This window comes from Selaginella moellendorffii, unplaced genomic scaffold (assembly GCF_000143415.4).
Source record: "Selaginella moellendorffii unplaced genomic scaffold, v1.0 SELMOscaffold_29, whole genome shotgun sequence".
Taxonomy (NCBI): domain Eukaryota; kingdom Viridiplantae; phylum Streptophyta; class Lycopodiopsida; order Selaginellales; family Selaginellaceae; genus Selaginella; species Selaginella moellendorffii.
Window position 1 is genome coordinate 897,905 of NW_003314290.1, and position 14,187 is coordinate 912,091.

The 14,187-nt window shown below is 47.6% G+C and overlaps 3 protein-coding genes across 3 annotated transcripts; 2 read left to right on the forward strand and 1 right to left on the reverse strand.

Moving 5' to 3' along the window:
• On the reverse strand, positions 1 to 2,677 carry LOC112348393 (pentatricopeptide repeat-containing protein At4g02750-like). Its single transcript, XM_024680783.1, has 5 exons — positions 1,230 to 2,677; positions 745 to 816; positions 560 to 574; positions 178 to 307; positions 1 to 6 (listed from the first exon to the last, which is right to left on the reverse strand). Exons 1-5 carry the CDS (start codon positions 2,675 to 2,677, stop codon positions 1 to 3), a joined length of 1,671 nt encoding a protein of 556 aa, XP_024536551.1.
• Positions 2,678 to 2,693: 16 nt separating this feature from the next.
• Positions 2,694 to 4,716, forward strand: LOC9646185 (putative transferase At1g60990, chloroplastic). Its single transcript, XM_002975856.2, has 12 exons — positions 2,694 to 2,933; positions 2,997 to 3,098; positions 3,156 to 3,189; positions 3,249 to 3,322; positions 3,378 to 3,443; positions 3,514 to 3,578; positions 3,635 to 3,722; positions 3,781 to 3,846; positions 3,907 to 4,072; positions 4,135 to 4,218; positions 4,274 to 4,404; positions 4,462 to 4,716. The coding sequence occupies exons 1-12, from the start codon at positions 2,724 to 2,726 to the stop codon at positions 4,639 to 4,641; spliced, it is 1,266 nt and encodes a 421-aa protein (XP_002975902.2). The 5' UTR covers positions 2,694 to 2,723; the 3' UTR covers positions 4,642 to 4,716.
• Positions 4,693 to 9,947, forward strand: LOC112348429. The gene is made up of 5 exons (XM_024680878.1): positions 4,693 to 5,988; positions 6,149 to 6,242; positions 6,355 to 7,648; positions 7,714 to 7,752; positions 7,807 to 9,947. Exons 1-5 carry the CDS (start codon positions 4,709 to 4,711, stop codon positions 9,849 to 9,851), a joined length of 4,752 nt encoding a protein of 1,583 aa, XP_024536646.1. The 5' UTR covers positions 4,693 to 4,708; the 3' UTR covers positions 9,852 to 9,947.
• The last annotated feature ends 4,240 nt before the right edge of the window (positions 9,948 to 14,187 follow it).

Here is a 14,187-nt window from a genome sequence, read left to right on the forward strand (position 1 = left end):
TTATTCCTGAAATCAGAATCACTGGGACAACATTTTGTGATATCAATAACTTTTCCACGGTGACCACTTTCACAGCTGCCCCTTTCAGTCTATCACTTTAACATTCAATCCGGATGCATGTACTGAGCCTGAGGGATCACAAAAGCTTTCACTTGAAGATCGGTTCAGTCAACTTACTTGAGGACTGCATGTCTGACCTGGGATACGAGTCTCAAGCCCAGTGGTACTAGTTGAAGAAAACGTGCTCAAGGTCTCAACAAGCAGGCCAAGGCTGACGCCAAATCTCAGCTCTGCCGAGTAAAGAACCCTAGAAGAAGAACATCAATGAAACAATGAATTTACTTCTTTCTAATTGTATGAGGCATCCCCATTCTTTAACAATGATCACCGAGACCTTGCAAATAGGTGTGGAAAAGGGAAGAAAGCTTTCTAGCCATAACAAGAAGAAACAATTCTTTCCTTACAGACTCAAGAGAGTATTCTTAAAATCTCTTTCTTTACTCCGTCCTAGCTTCCAAACAAATCCAAAGCAAAGTTCGAATCATTTTTTGCTCCATACCTCTGGCACTGAGAGCTGCAAGCGAAATGGCCCAAGTATGGGCAGGAACGCATCCTCCTCAAGAGCTCTACAGACCTTTCACACTCTAGTTCTTACTTGTAGAGATCATGCTGGGTTTTTCTTTGTAGCTTTTGCAGCCCAAGAACAAGAAAAAGCTTTTATTCTCCCAGAAACGAGAAACAAACCTGAACTGGGAAATCTCAACTCTCCGCAGCACTTCTTGTCCTTCCCACACAGTTGCATTGGTGTTAAGCTTCCTGGAATAATAGTTTCTTCAGAGGAGGAACTGCAAAGAACCTTTATCGTGAATTTTATAGAGCTATTAATCCATACTATGGCAGTAAGATTATTTTGTTGTCATCAACTTTGATAAACTAAGTCAATAGACAATGTACTCAATTAACACTAAACATTTTAAAAGAAACACAGTTTATATTATCCTAAGAAGACAAATTAACAGTAAACACTAATTATAAAATAATTAGAGGTTTATCTGTTTCATTTGAGGAATATTTTAAAATATACTTAAATATTCTAGAAATATTCGTTACACCCTTTCTAAAGTAAACCAAAAATATACTTGAAAAATTAATTATAGGGCTAAAGTTATGTAATTAAAATGAAACTCTTTGTGTATGTGCTAGATAAAAGCAAGAAAGAGGAGGGGCACTTGGGTTCCAGTTGATGGATGGACGTCGCAGCTCTCTCAGCCCGTTCCAGGTCACCATGGAGCACACACGCAGCGAGCAACTCTGTCCAGGTTTGAGCATCCGGCAAGAATGGCATTGAATGCGCCAGCTCCTCTGCCTCGTCCAGCAGCTTCGATCGGCCCAGAATCCCTACCATGGCGCTGTAGTGCTGGAGCGTGATCGCTAGGCCGTGGCCGGCCGCGATCGAGTGAAAGATTTCCCTGCCGCGATCCAGCATCCCGACGTGGTTGAATCCGCTCAGCACGCTTATGAACGTGATCGCGGTCGGCACGACGCCATCCAGGATCATCGCGCCAAAGAGCTCGACGCCAAGATCGCCGTGGCCATTCTGCGCGAACGCCTGGATGAGGGTGCTCCAAGAGATCGCGTCTGGATCGGGCATCGCAGCGAAGATTCGTCTGCATTGATCTGTGTGCCCCGCCTGGGCGTGCGCCTGGAGGAGCGTGTTCCAGGCGGCGGTGGATCGCCCGGGCATGGCGTCGAAGAATCGATGGAGCTGGGCGATGTTCTTGGCTAGGGTGTATGCCTGGAGCATTGCATTCCAAGCCACGGCATCGCGCTGGGGGAGAGATGCGAAGAGATCCTCAGCTCTGGCGATATTTCCTTGATCCGAGAAGCCTTGGAGCAGCGCCGTGGAGGAGACGACCTCGTGGAGTGGCATCCTCGCGACGAGTTCTTTCACTTGATCCAGTTGCCGCGCTAGGGTATTTGCGGCGATGAGCGCGTTCCAGGAGATCATGTTTCTCTGCGGCATAGCATCAAAGATTCGCTTGCATTCGCGGAGATTCTCAGCTCTTGCGCTCGCCTGGAGGATTCCTGTCCAGGAAATCGTGTCTCGCCTCGGCATTCTCTCGAAGATCTCCCTCGCCAGCGCCGATTCACCGCTGTGCGCGTAGCCCGTGAGGATCGCGTGCCAGGAGACGAGATCCCGCTGCCGCATTCGTTGGAAGAATCCCCAGGCCTCGCGCAGCCGCCCGGCCCTGGCGTGGACAGTGATCATCACATTCCACGACACGGTGTCTCGATCGTCCATCCTCTCGAAGCAGGATCGCGCCTCTTCCAGACGCCCGCGATCGGCATACGCGACGATGATCGTGTTCCAGGCGCGGATATTTCGCCCAGGCATCGCATCGATGAGCTCTCGCGTCTCTCGCAGAAGCCCGCCGCGCGCGTAGGCCGCGATGATCCGGCTCCAGGAGAAGCCATTGGGGGATTCGATCGAATCGAAGAGCTTGCGGGCTTCGGTCACGCATCCACAGCTCGTGTACATGTCGAGGACGCTGTTGGCAAGGTGCGTGTTCTTCCCGAGATTCTCAGTGACTGAGATTTGCTCGTGGATCTTCTTTCCCAGGGCGAGATCTCTGCTATCAGCGCAGCTCTTGAGAGCTTGGATGATTCGTGCTTCCATTTGAATATCGCGGCCATTGTTCTTTGTTTTTAGGGTTTATCCGGCCATGGCGAGCCTGTGCGTTCCAGGCGCTGGCGCTGTCGCCGCCGCGGTCCCACAGGCCAGATCTTTGGCTCGCGACGCCGCATTCAGCAAGAAGGTTTGCAGTAGATCACGGATTCACGCGAGGATCTTGAGTGGGAAATTTGATGCTCGTCGCGTCGTCATGGCCGCTGTTCCTGACGTCGTTCCTCCGCCAATAGAAAATGATTTGGAGGTAGAATTTTTGCTAGCAGAGCAGAGTTTGCTCTGGATTTGATGGTAAGCTGTGATGTTCCAGGATGTTTTGCTCGAAACCGGTGCACAGATCTCCGACAATGGCATCGTCCAGACGTTTGGAAACGATGAGGAAGCATTGAAAGCGGCCGATTCCGGATGTGCTGTAAGAGAACTGTTTCTCAGCGCTTTTTCTACGATGTTTAATTTTCTCGACTGACAGGTGATAGAGATGTCTCACTTTGGAAGACTCCGGGGTTTGAATGTTCTATACTATTGTTTGTGCTGCAAACGCTGATGACTTTTATTATTCCAGTCACTGGTGACGACCGGTTGCGGTTTCTGCACAACCAGAGTACTGCTGATTTTCTGCCGCTTAAGGACGGGGAGGTAAGTCCTACGTAGCGTGTGAGAGTTAGTTTTCCTGATATCAAAAGCTTTTCAGGGGTGCGATACAGTTTTTGTGACGAACACCGCAAGAACAATCGATCTAGCAACCGCATGGGCGATGGTGAGGATTTACACGCTTTGACGTTTCTGTTGATTTGGAATGGTTGCAGCAGACTTGATGATTGGTGCAGAATACGGCTGTGATTCTTCTCGTTTCTCCAGAGACTCGGCACGATCTTATCAAACTGCTCAATAAGTAACTTGTCGATTTCTTCCCGACTTTGTCAGACCTCAACTTTTTCTTTGGTTTAGGTACATTTTCTTTTCGGACAAAGTGGAAGTGGATGATATCACAGAGAAGACCTCCTATTTTTCAATCGTAGGCCCCCAAAGCGATAATGTCAGTAAGAGCCCCCTTGTCTTTATGTTCAAGCAACAATCATGCTTTCCTGTTGAAGGTTATGCGGCAGCTAAAGTTGGAGTCTTTGATCGATAAGCCATACGGAACTCATGTACACTACACCGTAAGCATTCATTCATGCCAAGGAAAGTTGATGACACTTTGATCTCGTTCAACTTTTCAGGCGAATGGGGCACCTGTAACCGTGGGAGTCGGCTCTGGACTGTGCACGAAAGGCTACTCTTTCCTCGTGTCCACTGCCGCCGCGGGTCCTGTGTGGACCTCGATATTAAAATGCGGTGCTTTGCCAATGGGATCTTCGGCCTGGGAACGCTTGCGAATCTTGCAAGGTAATGGAAGAATCAATCGATTGTTTTTTATGAAAACCGAGGCTCTTGACGTGCAAGCGCAGGCAGGCCAGTTCCTGGCAAGGAGCTTACCGACGAGTTCAACGTCCTGGAAGCTGGACTCTGGAGGACAATCTCGCAAACCAAAGGTTAATTTTTTCTTTTCTTCGTCGTAAACGAAAACCAGCCAAGCACATTTCCCAGGTTGCTACATCGGGCAGGAAACAGTGGCGAGACTAATCACATACAACGGTGTCAAGCAACACTTGCACGGTGTAAAACTCACCGGAGCTGTGGAACCAGGAACGATCCTGACGACAAGAGATGGTGTCAAGGTACTCAAATCATTTTTTCTCAAAACCTGCGTTCCATAGCTTCACACCTTTTTCAAGGCCGGGAAGCTGACGAGCTGCACGAGAGAAGCTCCATATTTTGGACTGTGCTACATTAGAAAACAATGCGGCGGTCCCGGGCTGGAGATTAAAATCGGCGATGGATCAGTGACAGGAATCCTTGTCCAAGTTCCAGGCTTGGCTCGAGAGCTATCATCTGGATCACGAACGGTGACTTAGTTTTTGCGCCTTATCACATGGCCCCCCACGTTGTGAATTGGAATACTGGTTTTCAAACGGGTCGGATATGTATCAGGCTGACGTGGGCGACAAGCGTCCGTTAGATTCTCTTCCACTATCGGCGTACAGGATGGGCCTACAGCGGGCGGCTGGGACGCGACACGTGTCACCGCAAAAGTCCACTGCCGAGGCATCTCAGCCGTCCGATTGCCGTCAGCCGGCGGTGGCCATGGCCATGGCCGTGGCTTCTCCCCGCGATTCGAGCTTTAGGGTTCTCTCCGGAGCTCTCGATTCCTTCCCTAGAGAGGCGCTGGAGAAAGAGGAAGAGATGTTTGATCTGAATGAGCCGGCGGATGAGCCGCTAGCGCCAGAGGCATCGGCGGCTCGCGCCGCGGCTGCCGAGGAGCAAGATCGAAAGGAGAAAGATCTATCGCCAGCGCGAGAGCTCGACAAGGAGGAGGAAGAGGAGGGCGCTTGCTCGGGATTGTCACTTCTAGCGCACACGGTGGAGCAGTGGAAGCCAATAAAGAGGGCTTTGGAAGAAGAGGCGCAAGAACAAGGCGCCGTGCCGGAGATCCAAGCGAGTCAAGAAGAGATTCAGCTGGAGAAGCCCGGGAGCGAATGTAGGGGCTTGCTTCCAGCCCCACCCAGCGAGGAAAACGATGATGATCTAAATGCCAAGCAGTGGCGCCTCTCCTCCTCCGCCACCATCGCCGCCGCCGCCGCCAAGGAGCAGCAGCGATCCGCGTCGTGGCCCAGATCCCAGAGGCCGGCGGCGCCGGCGCTGGTTAGATCTACGAGCTTCCAGATGTTGTTTCGCGACGAGAGGGCGGACGACAATGCCGTAGACTCGAACGGCCGCGCGGGCGTGGGGGAAGAGGAAGAACCCAAGAACACCACCGCGCCAGGAAACTTATGTGAGTTCTTCCCGATCGAGAACGATCATCCCAGCGACAACGTGACGAAGAACACCACAGACTTAGAGGTATCTCATGACAAGATTTGCTCTTCGATCGATCTTATCGATGCTCGAGAGGAGAAAACTTCGATTACCACCTTGGAGGAGAGCTCGCCCGCTCCTCCTCCTCTTGCTACCGTGGATTCGACCACCACCACCATCGCCACCAAGAACAACAACGCCAGTAGCGAGACCATGATCCACCACGATCACTCTGACCCCCTCGACGACTCGAAATTCGTGAGTGTGATCTGGCAAGGACAGATTAACTTCCAAGATGTTAAAGTCCCTAGCATGGTTGCCGCATGCTCCAGGGGATGGCAACACGTCTTTAAGAACCGGAAGGTGGCGGATGATCTCACCGTGCAACGCTGCGCCAGTACCGACAAGTACGTGAACTCTGGACGACCTCTTTTGTTTTTCTTTGCTTTTTTTTTCTTCTCTTTTTTTTTTTTCTGGTGTTTTTGGTGCTGTCCATTTTTTGTTCCATGTTTTCTTCGTTGAAAGTTTCGTGTTTTCTACTTGTGTACTCTAACATTACGCGTGTAGATTTCTGGGAGCTGTGAAGGAGTACGTAGCCGAGCCCGGTGTCAAAGTGACGCAAAGATCATCCGGCGCGTCGTCTCCGAATCTGAACAAGCTGGTAAGGGAGGATATGGATTCGTCAACTGTCATTTTCTCTTCTTTTTCGTGTGCGTGCGTGTGTGTGTGTTTGTGAACTTTTTTCTTACTTGTGCTCCTCTTGCTTTTTCTAGGTGGAATTCCTTGTTGGTGGTGGCACGGGAAATGATCCCGGCCTATCACTCAAAGGTCCTTTGGTCGCGGTGGTACCTCTCCACGACGAAGATAAAGTGTGGCTTGCGGACCTCTACCTTGTCCCTGCGTCGGCGCTCAGCGAGGCCGAGCCAGGAGAGCTGAGCTCGTCCGACGAGGATTTCCTCTACGGCTTCGTCTCACTCTCTCCGGCCGGGGATGGCGAGGACGAGTCTTTCGCTTGGCTCAAGGATGAAGCATCGAATATCGACGACGAGCCAGTCACTAGCAGTAAGAAGGACGTTTTAGTGGAAGACAAACCACCTCCAGCTCCAAATGTGGATTTATCTGGAGATAGCAAGCACCAGCAGCAGGACTTGGAGGAAGGACAACTGGTTAGCGAGGATCAAGGTGGAAAAGAAGCTGCGGCCTATGCAAGCTACGATAGAAGGAAAAGATATGGCGAGGACGAGAAGAAATCCAAATCCAATGGTGGTGAGGCAGAGGGGAAGGCAAGGGATAGGCACCGGCATAGGGACCACGAGAGGGACAAGGAGCAGGACAGGGAACGGTTACCACGTCGTGATCGGGACCGTGAGGCGGACCATCGGGACCGAGACACCCGAGACAACAGAGAGAGTGTTTATGCGAGGAGAAGTGGCAACTACGATTATCTCCCGCGACTAGACACCACCAAAGGTGGTCGCCATCGCGATGGTGACAAGGACCGGGGCCCGCACACCTGGGAGAATGGTGGCCGGGGAGGACAGAGTGGCAGGGAGAGAGTGAGGAGCCGGTCCAAGGAGAGGGAGAAGGAGCGAGAGCGTCTTCCTCCTCCTCCGCCTCCTCTTCCTCCGGTGGAGAAGAACGCCAAGGATGCGAGAGGGAAGAAGGTGACGGTGGTGGAACCGAGTAAGAAGCATGAGGCTTTTGATAAGAAGAAGAGGGAGAGGTCGCCGGACTATAAAGGCAGCAATGGGAAGCGCTTGAAGGAGGCGGAGGCGGATAAGCACGACGATGGTAGAGCGGGGCGGAAGGGTCGGGCGGAGGTAGATGGTGACTATCCGTTGGCGAAAATGCAAGGGAAAGAGAAGGGAGAGGTGACGAAGCACCACCATCAAGGCTCGGAGGAGCGAGCTGGTTCTAGTCCAGACCGAAAGGGAAAAGAGTATACGATAGTTACTGGAGAGGATGAGAACGAGGCGTATGCGGAGATGTTTGTGAGAAGTTGTGATCCCGACATACGAACCTGGGTTCCATCGGTACAAAACGCGAGACACTTGCGTGAGGATTATGGTAAGTAACTCAGTTATTTTTCCTGCTGTTGTGATTGATGTTACTTCTCTTGGTGACTTGCGAAGGTGTCACTCTTCTGATGGATGTCATGGAACCTCAGCAAGGTGAGGAGGCTTTCACTTTAACTTTCTTCTGAAAACAATTTTTCTTCCATGCAGAAGCTCTGCATCTTAAGTTATCTTCACGCATCACGGAAAGTTGTCCTTCTGCGGAGGCCAGGTACTTCGTTCGGCGAGCCGCAGAAGCTTTGGGAGACGTTGTCCAGCGCGGTGTCTTCTCAAAGATCTTGTGGTATCCCGGACAGCTCGACCCCTTGTCAGTAGCTTCGGTGGTCCGGAAACTCCAAGGTGACGGCGAGGAGATCAGCAGCATAGACAGGATCCAGGAGTCGACGAGTATAATGGTCGGTGTCGTCTTGGACGGTGACGCCAAAAAATCTGCCAAGGTGGGACTCCGCCTGAGCAGTGCGAGGAAAAACGGTCTTGCACGGGCCACGAAGCAAACTCTGGAGCTGCTTGACCAAGTGGCGATGGAGATTGCTAAAGAGTCGATACCGCCACCTGGAGAAAGCAAGGACGGGAAGCTCTCAAGGCGGCCACTCTACGTGACAAACTGCCCCGACTACGCATCACCCCGCATGCTCAAGGGGATTTTCGAGAATGTGTTGCGAGAGAGGGTGAAAAAGACCAGCGAGCTCCCTCCCGGCTTCGAGCAGTCGCCAGACATGGTCTCGGACGTCAAGTACGCGTCGGAAGACAGCAACTCGTTCTTCGTGGAGTTTTCAAGCGACGAGCTGCTGGAAGCTACGCTGCAGATCTACACGGCGGACAGGGACTTGTTCTGCGGGCTCAAGGTGGAGCTGCCATCGCCAGCGGCCATGAAAGTCTACGATATGCTAGTGGCGGAAGATCAGCGAGGCAAAGCAGTAGCGGACAGGGACAGGGACGACTTTGGGACCGACTTGCTCGCGGATGCCGGGCGGCGGAAAGTGAAGCCGCTCTACCTGACGGAGCTGGGGAAGTACACGAGCGCGGACCAAGTGAGGAAGCTGTTCGAGGAGGTGATTGCAAGCCATATAAACCAGTCCCTGGACGGCAAGCTCGTCACGGCGATCCGTCACGTACCGTCGCGGGGCTGCATGTTTGTGGACTTGGCGACGCCGGAGCTGGTCGAGTACATGCTGGACCTCCACAACCGGCACCCGGAGGAGTTCGGCCACATGAAGATGGAGCTGGGGCGGAGCAACGACGGGGTGGAAAAGAAGCGGAGCTTTGCAGCGCTGGACAGGGCCCGGTCGGACCGAAACATGTCCCCAACGCCTCGGCTGCCAAAACGGCGAGCTCCGGGTGGTGGTGACGATGGTGACGAAGGTGAAGATGGATATGGTGGCAGGAGGAAGCAGCGGTCGGACCCGGAGAAGACGGTGTACGCGGACCACCTCCCGGAGAACTCGTCCGACGCGGTCATCCGGAAGATCTTCCGGGCGGTGCTGCTGGAACACATGACGAGCGAGCAGAAGGCGGAGCTAGGGGACGAGGTGGTGACGGAGGTGCGGCATGTGAAGGCTAAGTACTGTGCGTTTGTTGTGTTCGTTTCAGAGGACCTGGCTCGCCTCGCCCTGGAGCTCTACAGCCGGGACGAGGAAATCTTCGACCATATGCGGCTCAAGCCGCACTTCAACTCGAAGCTGGAAGACATGTACAGGGAAGACGGGCACGATCGAGACGACGAGCCAACGCCGCACAGCAGCAACATCAACAACAACAACAGCAGCAGCAGCAGTGCTATCGGTGCCACTATCGCCACCGCCGCCGCCGCCGTCAGCAAGAGTGTTACTCCAGAGTTTGATCTCCAAGACTCCCGGGGGAGGTCTAGAGGAGGAGGAGGAGGAGGGAATGGAGTTTTCAAGGAGGTTGACAGGAGGAGATCGGTGTACGTGGATAGGATACCGGATAAGTACCCGGAGACGGCGATCAAGGAGGTGCTGGACAGGTTCCTGAGGCGCAAGGGGCGCGGCAGCCCGAGCTACGTGGTGTCGCACGTCTCCTTCTTCCGGGACAAGTATGACTCGTCCAAGCTGTGCGCGTTTGTGGAGGTGCGGAACGAGGACGCTGTGCAGGACTTGCTGGATTGCTACAACGCGGACGAGGGGGCGTTCGAGGGGATGCGCATCAGGCCAGCGGTCAAGTACTCGCACGGATAGCCGTGATCAATCGGGCAAGGGAGGAGCTCCCTCGGTGTAATCAAGCAAAAAGACCACGGATACGATCAAAGTTTGAGCTGAAAACCTTGGAACTTAGATCTGGTGATGTTGTGTTTTCTTTTTCTTCTTAGACTTTTTGACGCGGGCATCGTCGTCTTGGGCTTGGGAGGCTCTCCCCAGTTTCTTCTTCTTCCTCGAGTAGTCCCTGGTGATGGAGCGCTGCTGGGCGTGGGCGTCCCTCTTTGCAGTGGCCGACTCGTGCAAATCCATGGCCACGGAATCGAGGTACCTGTGGAGCGTCTCGTCCGGCTGCGGTGCACCGGGAGCGGCGGCGGCATGGACAAGGAAGTCGGACATGGAGGTGGCTGCATTGGACATGGATGTGCGCGCGGAGGAGACCACTCTCCCTTCGATGTCTGCCGCCAGGCCGATGGTGGAGTCGAACATTTCCGCTGCTTCACAAGCCCTAATTAGGGCTTGTGTTCACAATATATTCTGCCGTGAAATAAATTCTTAGAATATCTAAGTATATATATTTTTAAATTTTATTCTAAGCTTTATTTATCCTTTATAGAAGGCATGGAATTTTCTGTTTGACTGCATTTTGCAGCAGTAGTTGGTTTGCTTTGAAAAGTAAAAAAGAAGTATTTTTAGTGCTAATGTGGCTGTGAAAATAGTGTGGTATTGAGCTGTGATGAGTATAGGTGTGTCATTTATACTAACTGGAAGTTTTTAAAAGTTATACTCAAATGTGAGATTTTTCTTCTTGACTTTAGATTTCTAACATACTTGAGGTGTTTAATTTGAGGTGACATGGTGCAATGGTATATAAAAAGTGTTTCCTTTGGCCATCTTCCAACTGTATTTTCTCCATTGACAACCATTGTTTATATGTTCAAAGGCATCCAGATTGAAAGTAAGTCTTATTAACTTTGCTATGGAACATAGAAGTTATTTGACCTATTGACTGTGTTCACTTGGTGCTCAATGCTTGCAACTGTCAGAATTGCACTACTTGTATGGGATCCTCATGCTTGATAACTTTAATCACTCACTTGGTAGGCTTTTCTCTTCATTCCCTCCCAGCAATTTCAAGCACTTTTTAACTCTCTTTTCAAAGTCCTTTTCATCTTTCCCTCGCGGTACTTGTGCGCTATTGGTTTCTCACCAGTATTTAGCCTTGGATGGAATTTACCACCCACTTAAGGCTGCATTCCCAAACAGCCCGACTCGCCGAAAGAGCCTCGTGATGCAGTAGGGTCCGGGCTAGACAGGGCTCTCACCCTCTCTGGCGTCCCGTTCCAAGGGACTTAAACCCGATCCGCTGCAGAGGACCCTTCTCCAGACTACAATTCGGGGTGTAGAGACACCCCGATTTCCAAGCTGGGCTCTTTCTGTTTCGCTCGCCGCTACTAGGGAAATCCGTGTTAGGAGCATACTCCATCCTTTCTTATCCTGCTTACTGATTATCTTAGAAGCTTTTTTCTCCCATACAAATTGGGCTTTGCTTCCTGCTAGTATGATCTAGAGAACAGAACATGAGGAACTTGTTGGGATAAAGATCTCTTCTATTCGTTGTGGGAGGATGCACAAGGCTTTTGTTTTTGGCAGTTTGATTCCTATTGTTTTGCAACTTGAGGTGCTCCTTGAGGGCTTTGATTGCAATCACTCTGAGTGGAGGAATTCTTGGGAATTGTATAAACAAATTAAAGAAAGTTTAGATCACAACTGTTAGATTGCTAGAATATACTTAGATATCCTATTCCTTGTACCAAAACTACTTCTCTAAACGGATATATCCAAAGATTGATGAGTTCTTTAAGAAATAAGTAAAGAAACTACTAGGAAGAGTAATGCCACTTTTTGCTCATAATATTTCTAATGTTTTCTTGGAGTATTTTCTTCTTACTTCTTTAACTAATTGTTCTTCACTTTACTTTTGGATCATTCCTTACTACTAAAACCTCTCACAGAAAAAGTTTAATAAATAGAATATACTTGTTTTCATCTTCTTAAAGTTACTGTATATTATTATTACATATTTATAAGGTCATTAGGTGGAGGTGTTGCAAGGGAAAACTCACCACACATTCAAGATCTCATTTAAAACATTAAGAAAATGTGTTATATCATTAGTCTCAATAATGAATCTGCTGTAAACACACAGAATAATCTCTAAGTATATCCCCCACTTACACAACCAGAGGAAGGCTTTGACAAGACGAGAAGCCATGGCCTACAAGTTGGAAAAGAATAGCTAAATTCTGCTTATAGATGGAAGATAAAGGATGAAAAATGAGATGGTAGAGAGTCAATGAAAAAGGAAAATATAAAGAAAAAAGTGTGGAGCTTGAAAATACCAAGGATAATGGATAAAAGAAAAAATAACAAAAGCTAAAAATAAAAAGCAATTTAAGAAAAGAGTTTCACTTGAATCCCAACTTATAACATGTATAAGATTGTGTTTTAAGTATTTTTGACTCCCAAGATTAACTAAAAGTTCAAGTAGAAAAAGAGAAGAACAAGGATATATTGCAAGACTATTTTTTGTAAACCATTTGGTTTATATAAGTTTTTGGTGATGTTGTTTGGTTTAAATAATGCTCCGATGACTTTCTAGTTGATGATGAAATATATTCTTTATAATATGCCAAAAGTAATTGTTGACTTTATAAATAATATCTTGATTCACTTGAAGGGACATGAGAGGAGCACATCCATGAAATTTGCAAAGTGTTTGATTAGCTACAGAAAGTTAGTTTGAAGTTCAAGTGGTCAAAGTGTGTGTTTGTGTCCAAAAACATAATTTATCTTAAGTATTATATTTTTTATGAAAGTTTATAAATTAATCCTGACAAACTTATAGTTATTTTGAAGTTTCTTATTCCAAAGTGTATGAATAATGTGGAACACTTCTTTGGCACACTATAACATTGTTTTTTATTTGATCTAAAGATTGCAAATAGGCATTAAAGATATGAAAGAAGTGTTAATGACTCCTCTAGCTTTAGTGTATTTTAACTACATTTGACCTTTCATCTTGTGTATAGATACTTTTAATATTGGTTTTGAAGATGTGTGAAAGTAAAAGAACACAAGTGTGTATTATTAATATCATCCCATTATATATATCAGCTATACATTACAACCAACAAAGATGAATTATTCCATGATAAATGAGTGTCTAGTAGCAATTTAAGATTTTAAGAAACTCATGTGTACTTATATAGTTTTGAACATTGTTAGGGCAATTATGTTTTAGTCACTTTATTACAGAAGTAGAAAAACTTTTAAAGCTTCAAATATATAACTTTGAAATTATTAATTACCCAATAAATTCTATAGGTGATATTGAACTCTTTTTACATATTCTTGACAAGTTTATTATTCTAGTATTAGTGGATTTGTTGGATAAGGATATAGTGCCATCAACAGTTATTGTGTTTGATATTCAATATCTACAATGTGTAAAATTAGATTTATCTACATTTGATAAACTTTATAAGGTTTAAAAGGTTAAATTTTGGATTTGAAAGTTTTATGATGCATTTGAGAATTTTGCATCATTTATTAATGACTTGTCGTTTTGGCATTTACATTCTTACTATTACTTTAAGGATAACCTTCTTTACTTTATGGGGATTGATCCTAAAAATAATACTTATAATCTTTATTTCATGCTTTCTTCATTATCATTGATTAAGAAGGTGTGTAGGTCTTTTTATTGGCTGGAGATGTGACTTAATATTATTTAGTATATCTATAGTTACATTTGATGTTAAGCTCGTGATTTCGTTTGGTTCTATTGGCTATTTATAAAAAGTGTTTAGATTTGCTAGTTTGGCATATTTATAAAATGTAGAAACTGTCTTATTCATAATGGTGTTATTTCTACTTCCAGATTCACAATTTAACACCATTCCATATTTAATAAGTTTTTTTGATTGTCCTCAAGACTAATTATTAGGACTGGTGTGAAAGCTTAAAGCATGCATTCCTCTAGTTTGGGAGGGGGGGTTGGGAGTGGGGGCAGGTTTCCAATTATATGGTAGGATGGCAGGGATAGTAAGTTATGCATGGTTAACCATTCTAAGGTATAGTTTAACTTGTGGTTGTTTTTGTCTTCACTCCTTAAACTATACACTCAAGAGTTATTCTGTGCTCTAGTTTTCTACACTCTTTGACTATATATATTTAGAAGTTTTACTCTGTCCCTTTGTGTAGTCCAATGCCCTAAATTTGAATTTTACTCCACTGCTCTTGGTCCACATGTCCAAAGGTTTACATTCCACTCTATGGTTATCCCATAACAAATTATTATAGAGTAAAGGGTGCC